The sequence below is a fragment of the Rattus rattus genome, chromosome 7 (assembly GCF_011064425.1).
Source record: "Rattus rattus isolate New Zealand chromosome 7, Rrattus_CSIRO_v1, whole genome shotgun sequence".
In the NCBI taxonomy this organism is placed as follows: Eukaryota; Metazoa; Chordata; class Mammalia; order Rodentia; family Muridae; genus Rattus; species Rattus rattus.
The window spans coordinates 28817916-28843741 of record NC_046160.1 but is presented as its reverse complement, the minus strand read 5'-3'; the positions used below and the strand labels follow the sequence as shown (position 1 = coordinate 28843741).

Here is a 25826-nt window from a genome sequence, read left to right as displayed (position 1 = left end):
CCCCTACCTCCTGTCTTCTCTAATAGAACCTGACATTTGTACTCGGGTCTGTTCCCTGACTCTTTCATTGGCCCGTGAAACACTCAGATGCCATTCATCTTCTATGAAAACTAAACTCTACTTTTTTTCCCTAGCCAAGTCTTAAGTGCATCAACGGGAACTATCCATTTCTCCCTCCCCTGGTCCTTCTCATCTATCAGGCCTCTGTGCCTGCCTTTTTCTCTATGGATCTGCCTTCTAAGAGATGCTTGCCCCATCTCTCAGCATCCCTCATGGCTGTCAGCTAACTGCAAACCATATTTGCTGTCTGTAAAATCAATCAAAATCTCTCTCTCTCTCTCTCTCTCTCTCTCTCTCTCTCTCTCTCTCTCTCTCTCTCCCCCCCTCCCCCGTCTTTTTAAAAAATTATTTACTCATTTTATGTATGTGAGTACACTGTCACTGTCTTCAGATGCACCAGAAGAGGGCATTGGCTCCCATTACAGATGGTAGTGAGCCACCATGTGGTTGCTGGGAATTGAACTCAAGACCTCTGGAAGAGCAGTCAGTGCTCTTAAACCACTGAGCCATCTCTCCAGCCCATAAAATCTCTTACAGCCTTTTAAGCTTGTGTCACAGTATTCCTTGGGCCTACTCCGCATGAGGCAAAGAATAGCTTATTAGGAGCATACATCTCAGCATTTCACATGCTGTATTAGTCTCCCAATGCAACTGGGCCTAAACACACAAACCAAACAGCTTAAACAACAGAAATTAATTTTCTCAAAACCCTGGAGGCTGACGGTTCAAAAGCAAGGTGCTGTTGGGATTGGTTTCTGTCTTGTAGTCCTTGTCTCTGCACCCACTCATGGCCTTTCCTCTGGACCTTCATGTAGCCTTCCTCTCGATATAACCTTTTCAGTTCTCTCTCTCTCTCTCTCTCTCTCTCTCTCTCTCTCTCTCTCTCTCTCTCTCTCTGTTTCTCTCTCTGATTTATTCATTTTTATTTCTTTGGCATTGGTGTTTTGCCTGTATATACATCTTTATGAGGGTCCCAGATCCCTGGAATTGGAGTTACAAACACTTGTGAGCTGCCATGTGGGTGCTGGAATTTAAACCTGGGTCCTCTGGAAGATTAGCTAATACTTTTAACCCTTGCATCATCTTTCTAGTCTCTCTGTTATCTCTTCTTAATAGTGCCAGTCCTTTGGGTCCAGGAGTAGGGCCTCACTTGAGTTCCCTTGTAAGGGCCCTTGTGTCAAGTTGACACAGCTAGAATTCTTTGAAAGGAGGGCACTTCAATTGAGAAGATGTCTCCATAAGACCAGTTTCTTAGTTAGTGATTGATGGGGGACAGTTCAGCCCATTGTAGGTGGTGCCATCCCTGGGCTGGTGGTCCTGGGTTCTAAGCAGACTTAGTAAATCATGAGGAGCAAGCCAGTAAGCAGCATCCCTCCATAGCCTCTGCATCCATCCGCTCCTGCCTTCAGGAACTCTCCTGCCCTGCTTAAGTTCCTTCCCTTGCTGCTTCTGATGATGAACTGATACATGGAATTGTGAGTGAAATAATCCCTTTCCTCCCCAAGTTGCCTTTGGTCATGGTATTTCATCACAGCAATAGTAACCATAAGATAGGCCCCCTCTCATTTAGTTACTATGGGGATTATGGTTACAATGTAAACATTTTGCAGAGACCTTGTTAAGCTATAGTGCATGCCTGCACATTTGTGTTGCTCTCAGAGAAGGACAGACTCCTTTGCAGGACTCTGCGGGACCTTTTTTTTTAATTTGACAATTCTCTAAGCTCATCTAGTAGTCATTTTTCCCTTTATGTCCCTTATGTCTCAACCCCAAAACATGTAGGCTTCTTAATTTTCTCAGCATCCAGTGTTTCTTCTCCCTTAAGTTTTCTTCTTTCCCATCTCCCCCTATTCCTTCATAATGTGTACTTGTTATTCAAAATTCAGCTCACATCTCTCCTTAGTAAGTTTTGCATACCTCATCTCCAAGTCAGAGCCCTGTCTTAGGTTTTTCTTCTCGTGTCTCCCTTCTCCCACAGTACTTAACACCTTGCAATGGAATCTTGTTTTGTTTAATGCTTCTTTTTTCTACTAGTTGGTACTATGGAATAGAAGTACCAACAGAGTAGACGTCACATCTGTTTGTCCACTTGCTGCTGCATCCCTGACACCCAACACGAAGCATCAAATACACACAGTGCTTAAATATAATCATTGAAATAATGTTTATAGGTTGAAGGTAGATTTAAAAAAAAAATAACATTTTCAGATTAAAGGAAGAAATAGTAGTCATGGTCAATAATTTAAAAGTCCAACCCATGGTAAAAGTGAGTATGATAATAATTTTATAACCTGATCAATTTTGGAAATTGTGGTGGTTTGATAGGTATGGCCCCCATGTGCTGGAATGCTTGGCCCATAGGGATGGCACTATTAGGAGGTGTGGCCTTGTTGGAGGAAGTGCGTCACTGTGTAGGTGGGCTTTGAGGACTTGTATATCCTCAAGCTACGTCTAGTATGGTACATAATCTCCTTCTGCTGCTTTTGGATCAAGATGTAGAAAGCTCTTGGCTCCTCCAGCAACATTACAAGATGTCTTTCTGCATGGTGCCATGCTTCCTGCCATGATGATAATAGACTAAACCTCAAAACTTGTAAGCCAGCCCCAAATTAAATGTTTTCTTTTATAAGAGTTGCCATGGCCATGGTAACTTCACAGCAATGAAACTCTAACTAAGACAGTTATGGCACAAAAAATCCTAGCTAGAGTCTATATGGTGATTGGTAAAGTTATATCTCTGCTCACACCATTCAAAAGTAAAAACTTTTTTTTTCTTTTTTCTTTCTTGGGAGCTGGGGACCGAACCCAGGGCCTTGCGTTTGCTAGGTAAGCGCTCCACCACTGAGCTAAATCCCCAACCCCAAAACTTTTTTTTTTAAGATGGCTGAATGCACTGTGAAAATCAATATGGAGGTTTCTCAAAAACTGAAAATGGGGCTGGAGAGATGGCTCAGTGGTTAAGAGCACCAACTGTTCTTCCAGAGGTCCTGAGTTCAAATCCCACCAACCATCTATACTGTGATCTGCCTCCAGAATGCTAGGATTTGAGGGTGAGCCACTGTCACCAGGCCTCAGGAATCCTTCTATGTCTCCATGCTTACTGCTGTGATACTCATGATAGCCAGGAAATGGAGCCAACTAGTTGTTCACCAACAACAGACACATGGATAAAACAAGCATGGTACATTCATTCATACAATGGAAGGTATGCAGCCATCAAGAAAAATGAAATAATAACATTTGCAGGTAGATGAATATGACTGGAAATCTGTTTGCTTATGTGAAGCAAAGCAAGTCACAAATGTTTTCTCCCACATGGGGAAACTGGATTCATAATTATCTATGTTTGTGTGTATATATACACATAGATATATACGTATACACACAATGTAGATTGTGTGTGTGTATGTGTGTGTGTGTGTGTGTGTGTGTGTGTGAGAGAGAGAGAGAGAGAGAGAGAGAGAGAGAGAGAGAGAGAGAGAAGAGAGAGAGAGAGAGAGAGAGAAGAACTAGGGCTTCTGTGAGCTTTTGAAACCACAAAGCCCACTCCCAGTGACACACCTCCAACAAGCCACACCTCCTAGTCCTTCCTAAACAGTTCACCAACCTGGAACCAAGCATTCAATACCTGAGCCCATGTGGACCATTCTCATTCAAACCATGACAGGGTTCATGTTAAGGGAAAAGATCCTAAGGTGGGGGAAACTAGAGTAATAATTGAGTATAAGTAGTTGGGAAGCATAAGCTGGGAGGGTTGGGAGAAGAAAGTGAGCCAACTAGAGCACAGCGGCATTGAGGAGGGGAGTAGGGAGGGGAACGAATGAGAACAAAGTACAGTGATGCCAGGGCAAAATCTGTTACTTTTCATGATAACCTAAATTTAAAAGGGCTGAAAAGTTTCAATCCATGCTTCTTTGCAACCAATTCTTTGCTGTTCCTTCTACACAATAAGGAGGAGTGCCCGATTATCTTGTTCCAGACGGCTCTTGTGCCCGTTCTTAGCCAACAGAATCCACGGAAGTAATGTTATAGGAAGCCTGTGTCCCACATCCTCTTGTGATCTTATGGCGTCTCTTCATCCCCTCGGACTCTTGCCTTAAGACCACCGAGTAGAGACGTTGGCTTAGCAGCCCGGAGAGTGAAAGGCCACACTAAGCACGATCAAGATGACTCAAAACAATCGCCTCCAACTTACAGACATGAGAATGAGACTCCTCTAGGCCCCTGTCTCTGTCAGCATTCCAGCCAAAACCAGTCATTTAAGGGAGCCAAGAGATACCATCAAGGAAGCTGGCAGAGTTTGGGAGAATAAAGGTCTGCTAGACAGATTGTTACCAGAAGACTCGATGGGTTGCTCGTCCTAATTGACCTGAGACCAACTGACTTCCCCTCTTCTCTGCCACCTCACTGTCTCCCTGTTACACGGGTATCACTCACCAAACTTCCAAACAATCGCTGTTCCCAGTCATAGAGCCAAAGAAGAAGGTGGACAGACAGAACAGAGGATCTTCAACTATGTCTCTGTGTAACTCTGATTGAGTCAGGATGTAAGGACAGCCTCAGAGGCCACTTTCTTGTGGAAGCTGGCAGCACTGCTCCCCTGCGACATGAAAGCCCCCAAGTGAGAAGCCAGAGGCATCTCATACTCCCCGGGTTGGCTGCAGCTTCTATACCTGCAATGCAACCCGGGGTTTCTGTTTAGAGGAAAAGCTCCTTCCAATGATGGGGGAACGCATCTGCGAATGTTAGAAGTCCTCCTACATGTCCTTACACAGACCCGTCCAAAGGCAGAATCAGCCATGGCAGCACAGTTTGTGGTCCAAAAAAAAAAAAAACAAAACAAAACAAAATAAAACAAAACAAAAACAAAAACAAAAAGTAAAAAACAAAACAACAACAACAAAAAAAAAATCCCCAAAACCAAAACAAAACCCAATAACCAAAAACCAAAAACCCTGGGCTGGTAGTTAAGAGCTCTGACTGCTCTTCCAGAGGTCTTCAGTTCAATTCCCAGCAACCACATGGTGGCTCACAACCATCTGTAATGAGGTCTGGTGTGTCTGAAGACAGCTACAGTGTACTCGTATAAAATAAATAAATAAATAAATAAATAAATAAATATTTAAAAAAAAAGCAAAAAACCCCAAATGTTTCAACACAAGACAGGTAAGTATTTACCAAATGGGACACTTGAATACATAGATGTGGTTAAACTTCAAAATGATTATCACTGAGTAGAATCAGGATGTTGAAGCCACAAAAAGTATACTATGAAAGTTCAAACCAGGTGTGGTGACACACACCTTTAATCCCAGGACTCGGGAGGCAGAGGCAGGGGGATCTTTGTGAGTTCTGGGCCAGCCTGGTCTACAGAGTGAGTGAGTTTCAGGACATCCAGGGGGGATTACACAGAGAAATCCTGTCTCAAAATAAACAAACAGAAAACAAGAAAAGGAAGGAAGGAAGGAAGGAAGGAGAGAGAGAGAGAAAGAAAGAAAGAAAGAAAGAGAAAAAAAGAAAGAAAGAAAGAAAGAAAGAAAGAAAGAAAGAAAGAAGAAATGGGGAGCTCAAAATCAAGTATTTAGGACGCACTTGAGTTTTTATCTGTTTATGCACAGAGGTACAAAATAACACCTCTGAGGGAGAGGGCTTCTGGGGGACAGGACTGAGGAGGGGTACACCAGAGCTTTGAATACGTGTCCATGATTTAAGAAAACTGCAGAAAAGTCAGCAACTGCAAAACTAGATAGATGGCAGATATTACTGTCCGTATTTTATGTTTTAGAATCATAAGATAAAAAAGCATATTAAGTCCCCTTCTCTCCTGACCAAATATCTTTTCTTTAGTTCAGTGTCTCCCGTGTAATGACATAGAGTGTCTTTATGCATAGAGTGTCTGGCTGATTTGGAACTTGCCATGTAGGTCAGGCTGGACTTGAATTTGTGGTAACCTTGACTTTGCCTTCCAAATACTGGGATTATAGCTGTGGGCTACCACACAACCAACAGACAATGAAGTTTTAAACTAGGGAGCAAGACAGTGCTTCTACAACTCTGACATTCGGATTTCTTGGAGATCTTGTTAAAATCTGTATTGCAAATTTGTAGACCCAGGGATAAGTTAGAGCTTGAGAGTCTGCATTCCCAAAGCTTCTAGAACATGCAAAATAAGCTTGCCCTCAGATCACACTTTGCTAGGGTCCTGCTGAGTCCCTTCCAGTTATATGAATCTAGGCGTGTCTTAGAGTCCCACTGACATCCTGAAGTGTTCAAGCCTGTATAGGTAGGTGGTATTAGGATGGATGGAAGTGGGAGAAAGGCCTGGGTCTGTGGAAACATCAGGGTTCCAGACAGTGGCTCAACCTTCTACACAGATATAAATCTAGCTCTCTTATGCTTTTGGCCCCTCACATGTAACTCAGGGCCCTGGAATCCAAACACACACACACACACACACACACACACACACACACACACACACACACACACACACACACGGAGAAGGGGAATGGGGAATGGGAAGGGAGGGGGATAGAGGGAGGGATATTGGTAACATTTAAGTGGCCAGCGAGGTCAAAAGCTGCAGTTTAGAGGGCTGGTAATTCAGTGTATTTTGTTGTTTTGACTCCAAATCTGCAGAGTAACAGGCTGAACACTGAGGCATGCATTCTATATTACAGTCTTGGCTTAGACCCTTTCTTTTTTTTAAGGGAACAGATGAAGGCCTTCAACTAATTGGATGAGGCCCACCTAAAACATTGAATGTAATCTACTTTACTCCAAGACACAGCTTTTGGTGTTAACCTGTCTTTTAAGAAAACGCTCTCGAGTTTAGGTGGGTGTTGTCTGATGGAACATCTGAGCAATGTAGTCTGGCCAAGTGAAACATATACATCCATCACAGTCCCTAGTAGGAGCCCTAGGGTGCTGAGCGCAATGAGCCTGATTAGCAGTGTTTCGCTGGCCTTGCAGCTAACTCAACTGCTGCGGGAGCTGTGGCTGGGAGCTGTGGCTGGGAGCCGGGGCTGGGAGCCGGGGCTGGGAGCTGTGGCTGGGAGCCGGGGCTGGGAGCCGGGGCTGGGAGAGGGTTATTCATGCATGAAGTGTCTCCAGGAAAGCGCTTTCCTCGTCTCCGATGATCACCCCAGACTTTACCTCAGATGCCTTTCCTCTCTGCTGATTCTGCTCCGTATTGTGCCCTGTCATAAATCACATCTACGGATCTTTCCAGTCCTATCACTGGATTATTGATCAAGGGCAATCTTGGAGACGCCTATTTACTTACCTCCAACTGCTTTGATCTGGACTTGGCCGGCCTCCAGCTCCAGTGAGCAGCGCCTCTCCCTGACCCTATACTCCGCAGCTCCCCATTCAGCCACCTATACGGTATCCAAATCGGCTGAGCCATCTCGTGCCTCGCATGTGCTAACTTCCACGATACCAAGTCTCAGCATGTTTCGTTAACTGGTGCTGCGGAGCACGCCGCCTCCAGACCCTGTGGCTTAAGACAACAATAGCTCATCGCTTCTCCTATCTCCGTGGGTTGATGAGTCAGGCAGTTCTGCTTCCCAGGGGTTGACCGGGAATCTAGGGTGGAAATCTCTACTGGCTCCACCCCCTTAGATGGCAGCACCGGCTGTTAGTTCAACGGAGGCTAATGGCCAAGGTCAGGGTTCTCTTCCATAAGAGGCTTCTGTGTGAGACTGGTTGATTTTCTTCAGAGCACGGTGGGTCGGTTCCAGGAAAAAAAAATATTCATAAAGAGCAAGAACATAGCAAGCTGCAGCTTGCATCAATCATGCTGATAAACCATCGAGGTAAGCCAGTGCCCAGGCCAAGCTCAGCACCGTCATGGGAGGGAGCTACACAAAGAGACTAGTGCTTGAGGGTGGAGTTCACTGGAGATCGCCAAACGCAGTATGTCATTTATTCAAGTCTTCTTGGACCTTTTTATGGCCCTCCTGTGTACTTAACTTATAGCACTTACCCCATCAGCTTGAAGCAGTATGTTTGGTTGCAAGAATTTTCCTGGACTGGAGCTCCTTTGAGAGCAAACACCATCTCTCCGTCCTCCCTCTATCCCAGTCCTAACTACGCTGCGCTAGAAGGATTCATGGTGAATTGGGGGAGACACGATTACCATCTATTTCCTACTTGCCAGACTCAGGCCCTATCGTAGTCACCTCAGTTAGACTTTGGAAGTTGAATAGACGCTGTCCTCACTCAGAGTGTGCAGCCAGGTCCTGGAAATAGATTCCTGACAGATCGGAAGCATCTAATAACCCTTGGTGGGAAAAATAAACACATGACTGAGCGAACTTCCTAGTTAATCATTGAGATTTTCAAGTCACCCGATTCTTTCTCTTTGTGACAGGCTCTCCCTCTGGTGCCCTGGCTGGCTCGGAAGATACTATGTAGGTGGAACTGTCCTAAACCTCTTAAGGATCCACCTGCCTCCACCCCCTGGGGTGCTAGGGTTATTGATGGGTTCCACGGTATCTTGTTTTTCAGTTTATATATATGTTTTTAGACATGCTCTGTGGTCAAGTTGAGAAAGAACACACAGATGAAGCGGGTCCATCAGAGTTGTCTTTAGGAAGCTTCTCTGGCCTCTCTTTGGGACTATTCCCTAGGAACACAGTTTCACTTGCTAAATCATGTTGTACAGCTTTGTGTCTCTGGGTTAGGAAAGGACAAGGCACACCCCATAGATGTGTTCTCTGCTTCCCAGACTCCGGGGTTCGGAGCTCCTAATGCAGGCTCCATCTGGCTCTATAAATAGTCACAGACACATCTTCAGCGGCAACACACTAGAGTGTGGCAATCCATTGTGAACTCAGCTCCTCCCTATTGCAAAATTCTGACTTCATCAGAGAACAGCAGGGGTGAATCATTCCCTGTACAGAGGTTCCAATGACATCATTTACTTTTTAAGAACCAGAGGGAGAGGGAGAGGGAGAGAGAGAAGTTGGTGTTCTGTTCTGTGTTCCTCTTTGGGGACAAGGTTCTCTACTCCGCTGTAGGCGCCCTGGGAACAACTCCTTACCTAAGTAAGACCTCTTCCAGCTTCTGTCTTTTGAATGTCATGTTTAAAACTCAAATAAAAGGTTTGACCTAGTGGTTTGGTTATTCAATATGGTCAATCCTGAAACATATATACAAGTAACAAGTAACCTGAGTAGGTTCTATTTAGGAGTGGTGTATGTGTGTATGTGTGTATGTGTGTATGTGTGTATGTGTGCGTGTGCGTGTGTGTGTGTGTGTGTGTGTGCAAAATAACAATAAAAAAGGGGGCCATGAATTTTTTTTTTTTGGTTCTTTTTTTCGGAGCTGGGGACTGAACCCAGGGCCTTGCGCTTCCTAGGCAAGCGCTCTACCACTGAGCTAAATCCCCAACCCCCGGGGGCCATGAATTTTAAAGAGGGACATATAGGAGGATTTGGAGGGAGCAAAGAGAAAGGAGAAATGATGTAATTATAATATCTAAGATATAATATATATGAATAAGTACACGGGGGGGCGCTAGAGAGATGGCTCAGAGGTTAAGAGCACTGGTTGCTCTTTCAGAGGTCCTGAATTCGATTCCCAGCAACCACATGGTGGCTCACAACCATCTGTAATGGGATCTGATGCCCTCTTCTGGTGCGTCTGAAGACAGCTACAGTGTGCTTATACATAATAAATAAATCTTGAAAAAAAAGGCTGGGCAGTGGTGGCACATGCCTTTGATGCCAATGCTCAGGTGACAGAGGCAAGCAGATCTCTGAGTTTGAGGCCAGCCTGGTCTACAGAGTGAGTTCCAGGACACCAGAGCTACACAGAGAGACCCTGTCTTGAAAAACCAAAAAAAGTAAAGAATTTGAGGAAGGAAGGGAAGAGGAAGGGAGGGGAGGAAGGAAAAATAAAAAGATCGTCTTTCTGTTTCTATAAAAAGATTCTTTTTTATTATTTTTAAGCTTTTTCTTATTATTATTGAAAGGATCGGTAAGGGTTCAGGATCCCCAAGAGCAAGTTCTTAGAACAAAGGAGATTTGTTTGCCCCGGAGGAACAAAGGGCAGGGAATAAGAGACAAAGACTGGAGAGATAGGGGATGAGGAAGAAGGGGAAGGGAACAAGGGAGAGGGGGGAAGGGGTGTTTGTCCAGGAGCTCGACAAAGGACTGCCTCTGGATCGAGAGGAGACAGATGGGGCCCACAGGCAAAGGGCGGTTTATAAAGGTAAAATGGGGAATGCTGAGTTAGGATGAGGTGCTGAACTTTAACTGGGCACATTAATCAGGTGATTGAACCAATGGGGGCTTTGGAGTGCTGGACTTCTATGCTGTGATAGCTGGACCTTGGAAGTCAGCCTCAGGAGGAAATAGCCAAATAAGGGCAGGGAGCTCGGGGGCTAGCTGTAGGAATGCAACCGAACAGTTTTAGCAAAGCGGAGAGAATGGAGAAGGGCAAAGCCAGCCAGAGCCATGTCTGTCGTGCTCAGGCAGCGGGAGTTCCTACAGTTATTAGGGTTCCTTCAATTAATCTTCACACACTGTTGAGACTATTGCCAGCAGACAGTTGTATGGAGGTCAGTTCTCTCCTTCCTTCCTGGGCTTCCATGACTGGTTGAACCAGCCCCATGTCTGTGTAGTAAGCATCTTTATCTGCTTAGCCACCACAGCAGCTCTGGTTTTTGTTTCAGCAAAAGGGCTGACAGTATTTATCGCCAGCTCCCCCTGTATCCATATAAATGGAGTTCGTCCACCTCAGAATCCAAACTGTTGGAGTTAGCCTGACCCATCTGTGCTTTTATTGAGTAGCACCTGCTTTATTCTTCAATTCTGGGTTTCTAGCCAGGGTGTGGTGGTACCCGCCTTTCATCCCTGCACTGGGGAGGCAGGGGCAGGCGGATCTCTTAGGTTAGAAGTGAGCCTGGACTACAGAGTGAGTTTGAGGACAGCCAGGGCTACACAGAGAAACCCTGACTTGGAAAAACAAATAACAAACCAAAGATTTAAAAATTAAGTAAATAATTAAACAGACAGACTCTACAGTGTAGCTATACCACACTTCCTTAGCACCCCATTGTTGCTACGTATCTACTGTCTCACTGACAGTTATGCTCTGGCAGAAAGCCTGTGGAGATGTGATATGTTTATATCTTAATTTTTCTGTTTTTTAAATTTTTTACAAGTGCTGAAACTTACAAAGACCTACAAGGAATGACTTGTTTGGGCTTTTGACACGAGGTTCCTCCTTTTCTGCGTCGCAGTGACGAATCCATGTAGTTCCGGATGAATTACTAAATGTGTGTGCATTTGCAGCTAACACCCCCAAACCTACAGCATCTGCAGAATGGATTTCGTAACGATGCCCTTGTGTAATAGCAAGTCCCCTGGCCTTCTTTCCTCTCTGTGCTCCCCGCTCTGTCCTGGGAGGCAAAGCTCAGACTCCTCTCAGCAGGCAAACCTCACCCTTGGAAAGAGGAACCTGTTTTCTTCTGCTGCTTAGGGCTGTCTCTCCCTTCCTCGCCATCAGACAGCTTTGGTTGGAAACTTTATACAAAATCTGCACAGCAAATGTCTCAGATGTTCCATTTGCCGCCCCGACCCCCAACCCGGGAAAGGCAATCTCTCCTTATCCCAGGCCTGGTTCAAGTGTTTTATTTACTGTCTGTTCTTTATTTACATATCTGTGTGATATCACCCAGGACTGTGTGTTTACATTTTCTAATGATTCCGTCGACTGTTTTACCTTCATGTCCCAACCCCCACCCTGTCGATCTATGCTTATTAAATCAAAATGGGTAAGGCAGAGGTTCGCAGAGGACTTCCTGAGAACACTCTACATCCAAAGTTCAGGTTGTGTTTGTCTTTTTCTAAAATTGAGCTTGGACAAAGATATTGGACTTTGCTATTCTCTTTCTCATTCTCCCTCTGTCCCTCTCTTCTCTCCCACCCCCCCCACCCGTGTGTGTGTGTGTGTGTGCGTGTGTGTGTGTGTGTGTGTGCGTGTGTGCGTGTGTGCACGCACTCCGTAGCTCAATAAGAAATAAGCATACAGATTTATTTCCCTCCCATGTGTGGGTACTGGAGGGCGACTAAGTACCCAGGACCCCAGGAAGGATTCAGAGGTCTATAAACCTTCACAAGCAGGAAAAGTAGATAGTTTGGGGGAGACAGGAAGGACAAGAAAACCTGATCTGCTGACTCTGAAAGAAAATTAGTCAAAATGCAAAATATAGCTAACAACCTCAACTGAAGGGAGAGTATCCTGAAAAGGATGGGGGAGGGGGCATGGTGGAACCGCAGCCACTTGGAATGCTGAGAGAGGAAGCTTTGGAATTGGAGACCAGCCTGGGTAACATAAAAAGACCCTGTCTCAGGTTGAGGATACATCCCAGTTGGTACAATGCTTGCCTAGCCCGCACGCACCCTGGGTCTGATTCCCAGCACTCTATAAAACTAGGTATGACACATTTAGGTCCAGCCTAGGCTACAGGGAACCCTCTCTGAAGAAAAAGAAAGCAGATCTTGTTTTACTTTTTAAAAAATATACATTGGGGACTAGAGAGATGGCTCAGCAAATTAAGAGCACTTGTTCAGAAAACAAGTTTGGATCCCAGCACCATGTTGCAATTCATAACCCTGCGTAACTTCACTTCCAGGGGATTTGATGCCCTCGTCTGACCTTCATGGGCATGCGACATATAGACATACATGTAGGCAAAACACTCACATACATAAAATAAATCTAAAGCACAGTATGCATTTTTATATACACAGACCACAACCACCACCATCACCACCAGGTAAGCAGTAACTGAAGGGGAAGGGGACTCTTATCTTCCAGACCGCAGCGTCCCTGTGGTTGTCTGAATCTGATAATGAATTTGGGCCACATTGAAGCAGATCCTACAGGAAAGAGCAGGACGATTCCAGTTAAGCTGTGACTGCTTGAGTTGGTTTAGAAGTCAGGACACCACGGAACCGTCAGGCATTTCTGAGCAGCGCTGTAGGAATACAATGCCAGCCACACGCACGCAGACTTACATTTCACTCCGTCCAGAGCATTGCCACTTTGACGTGTAGTTTATGCAGCAGTGAATAACGAGTTCTGACGCCACGGGGTACTTTATAAAGTCACACACAGCACGTCTTTATTTGTTTATTAAACTTATGGTGAAAATAAAATCTGCTTTTAGACTTCATAAAATTTCCAGTAGAAAAATAGATTCACCTCTCCGGTGTTTTACAAACAAACCTAATCTAAATATTAGGACTTTTTTTTAATCTTCCTTTTTTTTTTTTCAACTGACTTTGACTTTCTTTAAAAACAAACAGCAAACCAGAAAACAAAAACAAAAACCAGAGCCAACGAGCTTTATTTTCATTTCATTCTTTAGGTGTTTTACCTGCATGTATATCTGCGTGAAAATGTTGGATCCCCTCCCCTGAAATTGGTGGTGACCGACTGTTGGGAGGTGTTATGTGGGTGCTGGGAGTTGAAGCCTGGTGTTTTGGAAGAACAGTTAGTGTTCTTAACCACAGAGCTATCTCTCCTGCCCTTAAAAAAAAGGCATTATTTATCTACACTGTGCGTGTGTGTGTGTGTGTGTGTGTGTGTGTGTGTGTGTGTGTGTGTGTGTGCATTTTAAGCACCACTGGCTGTCAGAAGGGCACTTTAGGGACCCATCATGTGGGTCTCAGGAATTAAACTATGGCTCTCATCCTTGGCCACTGAGCCATCTCACGGCCAACTGCTAAGCCTTTACAGAAAGAGTCCCATGTCCCGGGCCATGAAGTTGCTCCGTGGCCAAGAATTTCCTTGAAATCCTAATCTGCCTGCTTCACTCCCCTCCCACCATGACAGTTTATTTGGTTCTGGGGCTCGAACTCAAGGCTCTGGCAGGCTAGGCAAGCACTCTACCAACTGTATACACACATCTCAGCCCTTCTAACGTCAGTCTTGACTATTTCAGTTAAAATTTGACACTAGAGTTAATTCCTTCGTGGTGTGAGGGACACCTCAAGTACTTGTACCCACCCGTGGTTGGTGGCAGTAGCACAGCTTTGGAGCAGCAACGCCAGTGCCCTTTATATCTTTCCCCAGATTCCGGGTTAGACAGAAAGAGAGGTCAGACCGAAAGGTCATTGTCCAAGTTCCCAGGTTTAATAGTCATACTATGTTGGTTCTCTGAGGAATTCGCTATTCTGTTTTGAAACCCCAAGTCAAATTAGGTCTCAAGTTAAGGGACAGAGGAGCTGGAGAGCAACACACACACACACACACACACACACACACACACACACACACACACAACAAACGTGTAAAAAAAAAAAAAATTCACAAAGAATCTTCTTGTGAAATTTTTTAGAGTTTTATATCTTGTAAAGGATTTTAAAATAAAAATATTCACAAATGCTAATTTCAAGTGCTTTCTCTCTCTCTTTTTTTTTTTTTTTTTTTTTTAAAGAAAAATGTTAGAGAGAGTGCCACAAGGTGGCACTAAAATCTAGTGAAAATTCCAGTCTCTGGATTGATCTGGTCTGATCTAGTAGGGTGTGATTTACAGCTGCCCCTGGGGGTTGGGGAAACAGCAACAACAACAAAACCCACAAAACAAACAAAGGGCAGATAAAATAGGTTGCAGACCAGAAATAGATTAGCCCCTTAATGTTGGAAAGATAATTTCTGCCCTCACACTGGTATGAGCATGTTACCCATCATATACTGAATCTATGTATTCATAACTCCTGGGGAAGAATTAAATGTAGCCATTGCCTTGCAATGAAAGTGCATTTTGAAGGATGTAGGGCTGGACAAGGGGGTACTATAAATCCCATGCCACCAAGTTTGGAAAAGTTAATCCTATGAACAGTGAGGTCTGTGAAGCCCTTCGACAGTCCTTGAGAAGGCCAAGTGTTTTGAGTGTGAAAAAATGCCAGGAAGAAGCCGCAGGAGAATGAGAATTTTCTCCCTCTTTACTTTGGCATACTTTGCCCACTTTGTATTTTTAGCAATTATTTCAATATAGAGATTTGAGCTTGGAACACCCCGTATAATACGTCTGGAAATCAGGAAGTGAGTGGACCTAATCCTGTTTCCTGATTCTTTGTTTTTAAGTTGTTGTTTTTTTTAAGAACCACATGGTACAAAGCTCTGTTTTATATTTTCTTAATATTTAAAGCTGAAAGACATGGCCAACATTCCCAAGCTATATTAAGACCACGGGAAACAATGCTAACAAAGCAGCAATCAAACGTATTAACTAAGAGGAGAAGAATATGTGTAGATAATATTTTTTCCCGTAACAGGCATATGTGCATATGTGGTGTGTGTGTGTGTGTGTGTGTGTGTGTGTGTGTGTGTGTGTGTGTGTGTGCGCGCAGACTGACTTCCTAAACCAATAACAAACAAAACCATGTGACAGTTCCTTAGGTCTGAAAAACTAGAGCGGAGAAAAACAAAGACTGGGCCCTGAGATGGAGATAATCCAGAGAGAGTATAGGAAACACAGCTCTTCTGGCTCTAATGGAACAGTATAACTTCATCATATCTGTACAGATACATAGAAACTGTAACATGGGAATCCTATGTGAAAACAGTGGCTACTGACTGTATGGGTTTGGTCAGATTATAGCAGAACCTAGTGTTAAGAACTAAAAAGCTCCACTTTTGAGAAATCGGGTTAGCGCCCAAAGTCATCTGCCCCTCCCCTTATCCCTCTCTCTTATTTTGTTGCCCAGACTGATCTCCAACCCCTTAGAGGCAAAACCTCAACTCCCGAGCCTCCTGTGTGTCTGGGTCTACAGGTGGACAGGCCTACCACCGCACCAACCATTTACTGATTCTTGCAAAGGACCAGGCATAGTGCTAGGTCTTCCAAGATGCTCAGATGACACGAAATCCTGGCCCTCAGACAACTCACAGTCCAGGGAAGGAGACAAAGAAATGGGCACTATCCTCATGGTGGGTCATTTCCTCTACTCTAGATAGAGCTTTTTCTTAGCTGGTACCCTTAGCCTAGTCCTCCATGAGGGACCCCAAGCAGCTATATTAAGCCATTTTCTTTCCTCTTTTTTCCCTTTGTTCAGTTTCTCTTTTCGGAGGAAGACCCTCGGTGACTCCCTTTGCTGCTTTCTGCCTTTTCTATTTCTTACAATGGACTGACTTAAATCCTTTAAGATAGGAGGAGGTGTCATCTCCTGCAGGATGGGCTAATTCACCGATTAAGACCCGGTGTATGCCAAGAAACTTTATTCTCTACGCAGTAACCGTGTGCCCGCCTGCAAGTCCCCTGTGAGGCTGACTGCATGCCTATTTCCCCAGCGTTAAGCCTTTCTCCTCGATGAGAGCTGTTGGAGTGGATGGGTTTTCTTGCACAGTGTACTTCAAGCAGTTCTCTGGCTTTAGGACTGGAATCAGATGTAATGTTGTAGAACTGGGTGAAGGTTGCCTAAGATGGATGGTTTCTTTTTCAGCGGAATGCCCTCTGTACCTCTCTTTCCTTTGTCCTACAGCTGTGCCTTTTCTAGATTCTCATCTTCTTCACCCGGAGACCTAAGTGCGGGCCTTGAAGAGAAAAGCCTAGAGAGGACTCACCCAGGCCCACACAATTTACTGTGGGCTTCTCTCTGTGCAAAGGCTGCCTCTGAGAAAGTACCAGAGTTCGGCCCAGAGCAGAAGAGGGTTTAGTCACCCAAAGAAAGTAAGAAAGAATGAAACCCTTGGGTAGGTAACAAAAAAAAAAAAAAAAAAAAAAAAACCCAAAAAAACCGAGCATGGGTGTCTGTTTAAGTGAAAACAAAATCTCGTTAAAGGCGCCGCCCTTCCCCCCCATGTTTGATCGGGAGTTCGATCCGAAGCTAGATAAATCTTAAGCTGTGGGAGCAGCCAACGCCCCACAAAAGTGTAGCTCGGCTCGGAACTGCCCGCCCAGACCCGGAGGGCTCCAGGCTGCCTGCTCCACCGTGTCGCGCTTAGAGAGGCTGCGACGAAGGCGGGGACCCGGCTGCTACACAACCCTACGGGGCGGTCGCTGCGCAGACTCCACAGTAACCGCCTCTCCCAGCCCGGCGGACAGGGCTGTCAATCAAGCTGACGCGAACCCGCCTTCGGACTGCAGCGGTCGGCCAATCGGAGCTAAGCTCCGCAGCGATGAGCTCAGCCCTATGGCTTCCCATTGGGTGGCTATATTAAGAAAGTGGCCGGACTCTTTAAATAGCGGGCGCTAGGGCCGCAGCCCGCATCTGCCACCGCAGTCCGCTTGTCGTCGCCTGCGCCCCTGTACCCTAGGTCTGGAGAAGAACCCGCCCCGGGAAAGAAGCTAGGCCGGGTCCGCAACATCAGCCATCGCCTCGCACAAAGCAGCGCAGCTCCGGGACAGCCGAGAACCACACAGCACCACCCGGCAGCAGCGCGGCGACACTCCGTGCATCGTATGCCCCTGCGCCCCTGCCGCGGCAGCCGGAGCGCCCCGAGAGAACGCTCCACCGCGGGGTCCAGGTGCAGTTAGCGTGCTTAGCCCGCATCGCGCGGTCGCGGGAGAGCGGGAAGCGGCAAGCAGGGAGCGGGACGGCGGCGAGGCGCTCGCGGGCCCCTCCTGCTGCCCGCGCCCGGCGAGCTCATGGCGGCCATCCGCAAGAAGCTGGTGGTGGTGGGCGACGGCGCGTGCGGCAAGACGTGCCTGCTGATCGTGTTCAGTAAGGACGAGTTCCCCGAAGTGTACGTGCCCACCGTGTTCGAGAACTATGTGGCGGACATCGAGGTGGACGGCAAGCAGGTGGAGCTGGCGCTGTGGGACACGGCGGGCCAGGAGGACTACGATCGTTTACGGCCGCTCTCCTACCCGGACACCGACGTCATCCTTATGTGCTTCTCGGTAGACAGCCCGGACTCTCTCGAGAACATCCCCGAGAAGTGGGTGCCCGAGGTAAAGCACTTCTGCCCCAATGTGCCCATCATCTTGGTGGCCAACAAAAAAGACCTGCGCAGCGATGAGCATGTCCGCACGGAGCTGGCCCGCATGAAGCAGGAGCCAGTGCGCACGGATGACGGCCGCGCCATGGCGGTGCGCATCCAAGCCTATGACTACCTCGAGTGCTCGGCCAAGACCAAGGAGGGCGTGCGCGAGGTTTTCGAGACGGCCACGCGCGCCGCGCTGCAGAAGCGCTACGGATCCCAGAATGGCTGCATCAACTGCTGCAAGGTGCTATGAGGGCCGCGCCCTGCCTCACGCCCTTGCCAGCGTGGCTCCCCCTCCTTGGCCCGGTCGCCCACTAACCCGGAGAAAGGGAGACCCCTGCCCCCGAGGACACCACCAGACTGCCTGACATCTGCTGGTGGCTCTGGCTGGTCACGCTGAAAATTAGCGTGGGCACCGAGCTCCCCCCTTCCCAGTGTCTGTGTGTGTCCAGCTGTGTGGCACAGGCCTGGGCGCCCTGCTGAGTGCCAAGGGGTTCCTGAGCGTCCTTTTCTAAAGAGCCAGGCCTCGAAGTGTGGTTGTGTGTGTGTACGACTCCCTACACCCCTACCCCACTCCTGCCCCACCCCCGCCTCTGGTTTCCCCAGGGGCACGCAGAGTGGTTGAGCCCCAGCAGATGTTCGCTTGTAACCAGCAAGCCACTACTGTTGCTCCATGTCTGTAACATAGACCCCCTGGAATCACGGGAGGGGAGGGCTGGGGAGGATGGGGATGTTACATAAATACAGATTTTATTTTCGGAGGCAGAATGGTATTGTTTAGTGGTGAGTGGTGTGACCAGGGCCCATGAGCAACTCTTCCCAGGCTGGGTCAGGAGCCCACCCATCCAAGCATGAACTGGACTCGGCCATCTTTCCACACCCTGGGGAAGACATTTGCAACTGACTTGGGGTTGAGAGGAAGCAGCTCCCAGACACAGTGTCTCCTGGGCCAAGCCCCAGCGAACCTCCTTTCCAGCCACCTGCAGAGGATCCAGGGTGTGCTGTGGGGTCACTTTTGCCATAAGCGAACTTTGTGCCTGTCCTACAAGTGAACATTGTTCAGTCCGAGAGACTATTGTTGCTGAATTTATTTAAAGGCTGAAGCTTTTTTTGTTGTTGATGAAAGAATTCTTTGCACAATTGTCCCATTGTTTGACACCCAGTGCACTTGTCATTTGCATAAGGCAGCATTCTGACCACACTTGTATGCTGTAACCTCATCTACTTCTGATGTTTTTTTTTTTTAAACAAACTATGATGACTTTAAGGAGATTACAAAAAAGATTCTAATTTTTGCTTTGTTTTCTTGAAAAAAGTGTCAACCATGTGACTTTTTAAAAATTTGTGTAGCATACGCACAGTTTTGGTAAAGGAAGGCAACACGTATTGGGGTCTATTTAAACCTCCCTCCCTCCCCCCACAAGACAAGTCTCTTCATCTATGTGAAATTTTCTGTACATTCTCTGTGCAGAGCAAAGCTTCCTCTTCCTTATTCCCTCTTTTCCCAGCCCAGTGGTACTTCTACTAAATTGTCTTGTTTTGTTTTTGTTTTATTTTTTTTTAAAATAAACTGACAGATGACAAAGTGGTGAGCTTATGATGTTTACATAAAAGTTCTATAAGCTGTGTATACAGTTTTTTATGTAAAATATTAAAAGACTATGATGATGACATTTATAAACGGCTCCTGTGGCTTAATAGTGTCATAGAAAACGTCTGAAGTGGGGGGGTAAGGGAAGAGACCCTTTCTGGCAGTAACTGCTTCTATTTGGTAAATATGGTCAATGAACCTAGCACCTTTTAGGGGTTGGGTGACCCCAAGAGGCCAGGTTATTCCTGTCAGATTCCCTGAGGCGGATAAGCTTGTCAACCAGACACCCAGAGTGTACTAATTATTGTGAATTTAGTCCTATTACGTGAGGCCAAAGGTCTTGGTTTGACTTCGTCTGTAGGTCTTTAAAAAGTATCTGAGGTTTATTCTGGGGTGCTGCTTGTCTCACTTTGACAACAAGAGAGGTTGTCATTTGTGAACGTTAAACTTAGATGACTTTTTTTTTTTTTAATGTTTTTAGGGGTGGTTAATCACATGCAGGGCCAGGCTAGGAATTAACTGGTGGGGTATAGCCTGGTAGTGGTGGGGCAGTGGTGGTGGATGCCTTCGATCCAGCAGAGGTGGGCGAATCTCTGAGTTCGAGCGTCTATGGAGTGTGTTCCGGGACTACAGAGAAACCCTGTCTCAAAAACAAACAAAAATACTCCCAGAAACTAAGCCGGTATCTCTGAGAAAGGGATATGTGTGTGGCGTTCTTGAGTGGAAGCCTTGGGAGGGAGTTGAAATAAGGAGCTGGCTCTTTAATTACAGAACTTTTGCCTGAATGTTTACAAAGGAACCCATGATGCCTTCCTCTAAGGACCAGAAAGGGCCCTGGGTGACTAGAGCAGACTTTGAGACTTGAATTTGAGATTCAGTATTGAGGCCCCCTAATTTCAGACAGGCTTCCTTCTCCAGTGTACTCTGGCTAGACAGGCTGGTTCGGTCTTAGGAGACCACATTAAAACCCTGCTGTAGACGGGAGGGCTCAAACCTGCCAGCTCCGAGAAGCTTCCAGGGAAGGGTGCCAACCTCTCCCGTCTACTTCAGGGCTGTGTTTTTGCTTTTGGCAGCATTGCTTTCTGGGTTCTTCGAGCTGGGTTGCCACCCTCTCCATGCCTCACCCCCACCCTCCACCCCCTGGGTCCAAGCTGGGGAGGCCTCCTTTGAAGTCATATGCTTCAAAGAAGAGGCTTCTGTTTTCCTGTCTTCCCTCAGACTCTGAAGCACTTTTTGTGAGCTCAGAAAAACCTGTCTGTGGTGATCTTTCACCCATTTAAGCGTTTAGGAGCAGAGCCTCTAGCTCCGCAGCGCCAGGGCCCATAGGCCAACAGTAGGGGATTGTTTGGGCTCTGCCAGGAGTGCAGAGGCTGGGTCCACCCTGGGTGGCTACTTCTTTGGGCAAAACTTGCTCCTTCCCCGTCCAACACCATTCCTCTTTATCCCACAGTTCATTTCTTTTCATTTTAGAGACAAGTCTTCCCAATGAAAAACGGTGTTTACTTGCACATCTCAGAGTCAGAGTCCTCCCGTACCAGGGAGTGTAGGAACTCTCTGTTGGGGAAGAACTCAGGCTTGGGCCAAATGCCCAGAACAGAGCTCTGCAGCCTGCTGTCTGAGAGCCTGGAGACCCCGTCTCCTGAAAAGGCCCATTCTGGACTTCCTGCCAGTGCAGAACTGCCTGGTACCCAAGGCTGTTTGTCCGTGTTTGGGGGAAGACCAACACACAGATATAGCACGGCAGCCCGAATCACACTTGTTTTAAGATTCAGGGCACTTACTACAGTATTCCTGCCAGAACGCACTTTTTTTGTTACACCAGGACCCGACTGGAAAATATAAAGATGGATTGCTGTAGGCTGGAAAATCAATTAGGAAAGAAAGGTAAAACATCTGGTGTTATTCTTAGGATATGAAAATTCATTTTGCACATTTAAAATAAACGCATCGAGTTCATTTAACAGCCAGTTGAACTGTTTTTCGGAAAAATAGTGGGGTGGGGGGGCGTTTTCATTGATCCCGGACATTTTACAGTAAGGGGCGTTGTCTAGAATTCTTTAATCTTAATTTTAATTCAGTCTGCATTGGAAGGTCTTTTCCACATGTATCTTAGTAGACTCAAAATGGGGATTTTAGAATTTGTGTGACAGGAATCCTGTGGTGATCTGGTTAAAACGCAGATCGCCGCTAATGGTCGCCTCAGAGTTTCTGATCCAGTCGGTCTTAGTGGGGGTGTGAGAAACGAGAGTTTCTGATGGAGCCCTAAATGACATTGGTGCTGTGAGATCTGGGACCACGCTTGGAGGGTGTGTGTGGCTTGGAATAATGGAGAGTGGGCAAGCAGCTTTCACATTAAAGTGGACCAACTTCTGCAGACTTCTGATATGTCCTGCATGACTTCCTTCCCTGGGGAGCACAGAGAGGAAACAGAACACTTTGTTCTGTATCTCTGTTAGTCCCGATGAGATGGACGCTACAAGAGCAATCCTTGCCCTTCAGGAACTAGGTCACAGCTTCTGGCTCAGGCAATGGTAGCCATGCCCTCACCGGGAGCGAGCATCCTCGGTTAGGTGGGGACGCGCTCAGGGCAGCGGTTCCAACATTTATCACGAACATTAGGGAAGATGTTATAGAGGAAGTCATTTGAGTGGGTGAAGTGTAGGTGGAAGGAATAGTGAGGGGGAGGGTGGGCAACTGGGCTACTAATGATTTGATGACATGTATGGATGGCTTCTTTGTCACTCGTTAGGCGTGGTCTCTTTGGGGTGGGAACTGTGTGTATAGCCCCTCTGGCATATATTTCTTCATTCAATCCTGTGCTCTCCCCTCCCATCCACAGCTCAGAATGTGCCTGGCAGGCCAGGGAAGAAGGTGGTTACTGATTATTTCAATGCTTTCTCTGTGTCTTCCAAGAATGCAGTGCAGACCTGGGCTGGTTTTGTAAAAACTGTGCTCCTGGGTAACACATCTTGGATCAGTAAAGCAATGAATACTCAGATGTACCTTGTGTTTCAGTTTCTTGGATATTTACCACATCCCTTGGTTCACCTTCAGGCTAGAGAAAGAACCTGGGTAACCAGACTATGTCCCTAACCCTCAGCTGCCCACATAAGAGTCTAGAGGACTCAATTCATTCTTTCCTATTCATTCTCCCTCCACAGGGTCTCCTGTAGCCCAGGCAGCCTTGAAGTAGCTATATAGTGGAGGATTAGCTTGAACTTGTGATCTTCCTGCCTCTACATTTTAAGTGCTGGGATTACAAATATGCATGTTCTACGATGCCCTGTTTATATGGTGTTTGAACCTAAGATGATAGGGCAAGCACCCTACAAACTGAGCTATGTCAACAGTCCATCTTGTTTAACCTTGTAGTCAACAAGATACTAGCTGAGAGACCCTGGGTTAAGTACTTTGTGAAGAGTTTGGCATGCCGTAGATAAATAGACTTCATCTCCCCTCTCATTAAGACTATTCCATCTAGTATTACGTACGTTTAGGTAAGCAACAATAATAATATTAGCCAAGATTGATTGACTATGCACCAAGTGTTATTCTAAGCCCTTTGTTTACGATTTTATTTAATTCTTATATTAATATCTGTGATTACATAGCAAATCATTGCAAAGCTCAGTGGCTTAGGAAACCATTCATTGCCTCAGAGTTTTGTATAAATCAGGAATTCAGGCACGGTTGAGCTGTGTTTTCTGGCGCAAGAGCTTTCTCACAAGGCAGAAATCAAGTGTGTTCGTGGTCACAAAAGTCCTAGAGACTGGGACCTAAGGCTGTCTGGCTTCAGGACAACAATCTGTGTCGGGATTATGATTTGAGAAAGGTAAAACTGACCGGAGTGTTGAGGACAGGTGTGTGTGTGAGTGTGTGTGTGTGTGTGTGTGTGTGTGTGTGTGTGTGTGTGTGTGTGTGTGTGTGTGTGTGAGATCTTGAGGAAAACTTTACCACAGTCCATTAGAAATGAGGAACTGGACATTGGAAGGTAAAGCAGATGGGAGGCAGGAAGGAGAAGCTGTGAGAATCTTAGTGGGAGTCACCATGGCAACCTCAGGACCTTGGCATAAGTAACTTTGAGAATGTCAGTGCCATTATTTAAGCCACAAATAAGAACCAAATGAGCAGATCCAGGTAAAGGGGATAAGAAGGCAGTACTGATGATATGGTTTCCTACATATCGTGAGCCAAATATCTTTGGCGATGACCGCTGCCCTTACTTCCTGTATCCGACTATTATTCCAGGTTCAGGTCATAGAGAGAGGCCTCAATTTTTGTGGATAAGAATAGAGTCTTTGAAGCAAGGACTTTCCTGGGTGTCCTAGTTAGGGCTTCTATTGCTGGGATTAAAGCTGTGTGCCACCCCTGCCTGTCCATAGATTCTGAAGACCGAACTCAGGCCCTAATCATTGTACAGAAAGAACTTTGCCAATTGTCTGTCTCCCTAGTTCTATCACCACCACCAGCAGCACCACCACCAGCACCACCACCAGCATGGCCGCTACAGCTGCCATATTGCTCTGCTGGAGACTGAGCCCAGGGCCTGATGCCTGCGTGCTAAGCACGTGCTCTACAACTGAGCTACATCTACAGCCTAAATCAGTTCTGTTTCAGGCCGGGCTTTGCACACTGATAATACCAATGGAGAAAAGGCCTTCTTCTCTGAAACCTCCTCGCCCCCCCCCCCTAGCAAAAGTGCATGATGCGATCAACCCAGCCAGGTCTCTGGGAGGAGGTGTCAAAGCTCCTGAACCAGACAGCAGCAACTCGTTTCCAGGGCTGAGAGCCACCTCCACAGGATCACCTGGGTGGCTGCGTGTACTCAGGGTGTCACACTGTGGGCTTAGCCTCAAGTTTCAGAGGAAGGTGAGCAAAGGTGTGAGTCCTTTGTTGGCAGCTTGGCAGAACGAAGCCTGTCTCTCCATTTCAGAAGGGCCGGGGGAAGCAAGCCTCTGGCTTTAAGGACTCATCTCTGTTTACTGGTTTGCAAGTTGAGAGTTCGCTTCTCTCTTCAGTCCTGAAAAGGTAAGAATCAAGTGTTACAAGAAGTGAATTTGATCCGTTCCATTTTGTTCCAGAGCTTGTTTGACCTTTGGATAAACAACTAAAACCTTCTAGAAGCACCTCAAAGGGACGCAAGAACGCACGTGCTATTTGAATAGCAGAAAAGTTTTACGTGGATCCCTGACAGTATACAAAGTGTTATTTATATGAGCGCTTAAGAAAAAAGCACTTGTAAAATATACACTCTTCAGCAATAGCCAAATGTGGAAGGCACGGATATGGGATCGCATACGCAGGCAGACTCTGGAAATGGGAGAGCCACGCCTGTCCTTTCCTTTGCATCGTGCGTTCACATGACTACGAATTCCACCCAAGGATGTCTGGAGTTGGCCAAATGGAGACCCCAAGGACGTAAAGAAGGTAACGTGAACCTAAGCTAGCTGGCCTGGGTTCTCTCTGGGTTTAGTTGGGCCCCAGAGGAATTGTTCAGAGTTTTAACCGTTTGAGTGATGGTAAAATCTGTGAGGTGTACAGATGGTTCCCGGCTGAATCCGACAGACTAACCCAAGGCAAAAATGCAGCAAATGCACAAGCAATTCAAAAGGGAAAAGGGCAAACCTGGCAGAGCGAGCCAGGCATTTTCTCCCAAGGCTTTGCTGTGATCTGATGCCTCTGGGCGACATAGCAACCAAAAGTAAACACAGAGCATCCAGAAGGATCTGCAGGATCACGAGTGGGGTACAGGGGAGGCCTGTGGTAGCAGTGGCTGAGGTCACAGGCACACGTCACCATCCCCACCATTTCTATTATCCCTTTCATCCTCGGCTGATGATGAAAGAGATCCATCAAGTGAGGGGCAGAAGAGTAGGGTAGGAGAGGGAGGGCACCTCCCTTCTGTATGCACGGGGAGCTCACTGTGTTCCTTCATCTTCCACAGCAGCATGGACAGTATGGGGTATCTGGAAAGCCGAAGCTCACAGGCAAAAGGCCTGCACCATCTCTGCACCATCGCTGCACCATGGACAGCCTGGGCATCTTGGGCTAATTAGTGAGTATGTATGTGGGGGGGGGCATGTGTGTGTGCATGTGTATGTGTGAGGTGTATGCAGGTGTGTGGGTGGGCCTCTGTGCATCAGAAAAGGATGCTGGGTATCAAATATCTTTATCTCCATTTTATTTGTTCGACGTGGGTTCTTTTACTGACCCTAGAGCTTTGTTTGTT

At 46.6% G+C, this 25826-nt stretch overlaps 1 protein-coding gene and 2 long non-coding RNA genes across 3 annotated transcripts; all 3 read left to right on the top strand.

Moving 5' to 3' along the window:
- The first annotated feature begins 17283 nt into the window (after positions 1-17283).
- On the top strand, positions 17284-19683 carry Rhob (ras homolog family member B). The gene has a single exon (XM_032909192.1). It carries the CDS (start codon positions 17669-17671, stop codon positions 18257-18259), a length of 591 nt encoding a protein of 196 aa, XP_032765083.1. The 5' UTR covers positions 17284-17668; the 3' UTR covers positions 18260-19683.
- A 1590-nt stretch (positions 19684-21273) lies between these two features.
- Positions 21274-24065, top strand: LOC116905602. The gene is made up of 3 exons (XR_004388554.1): positions 21274-21481; positions 23274-23429; positions 24049-24065. It is a non-coding gene; the product is annotated as an uncharacterized LOC116905602 (long non-coding RNA).
- A 221-nt stretch (positions 24066-24286) lies between these two features.
- LOC116905603 lies at positions 24287-24822 on the top strand. Its single transcript, XR_004388555.1, has 2 exons — positions 24287-24466; positions 24679-24822. It is a non-coding gene; the product is annotated as an uncharacterized LOC116905603 (long non-coding RNA).
- The last annotated feature ends 1004 nt before the right edge of the window (positions 24823-25826 follow it).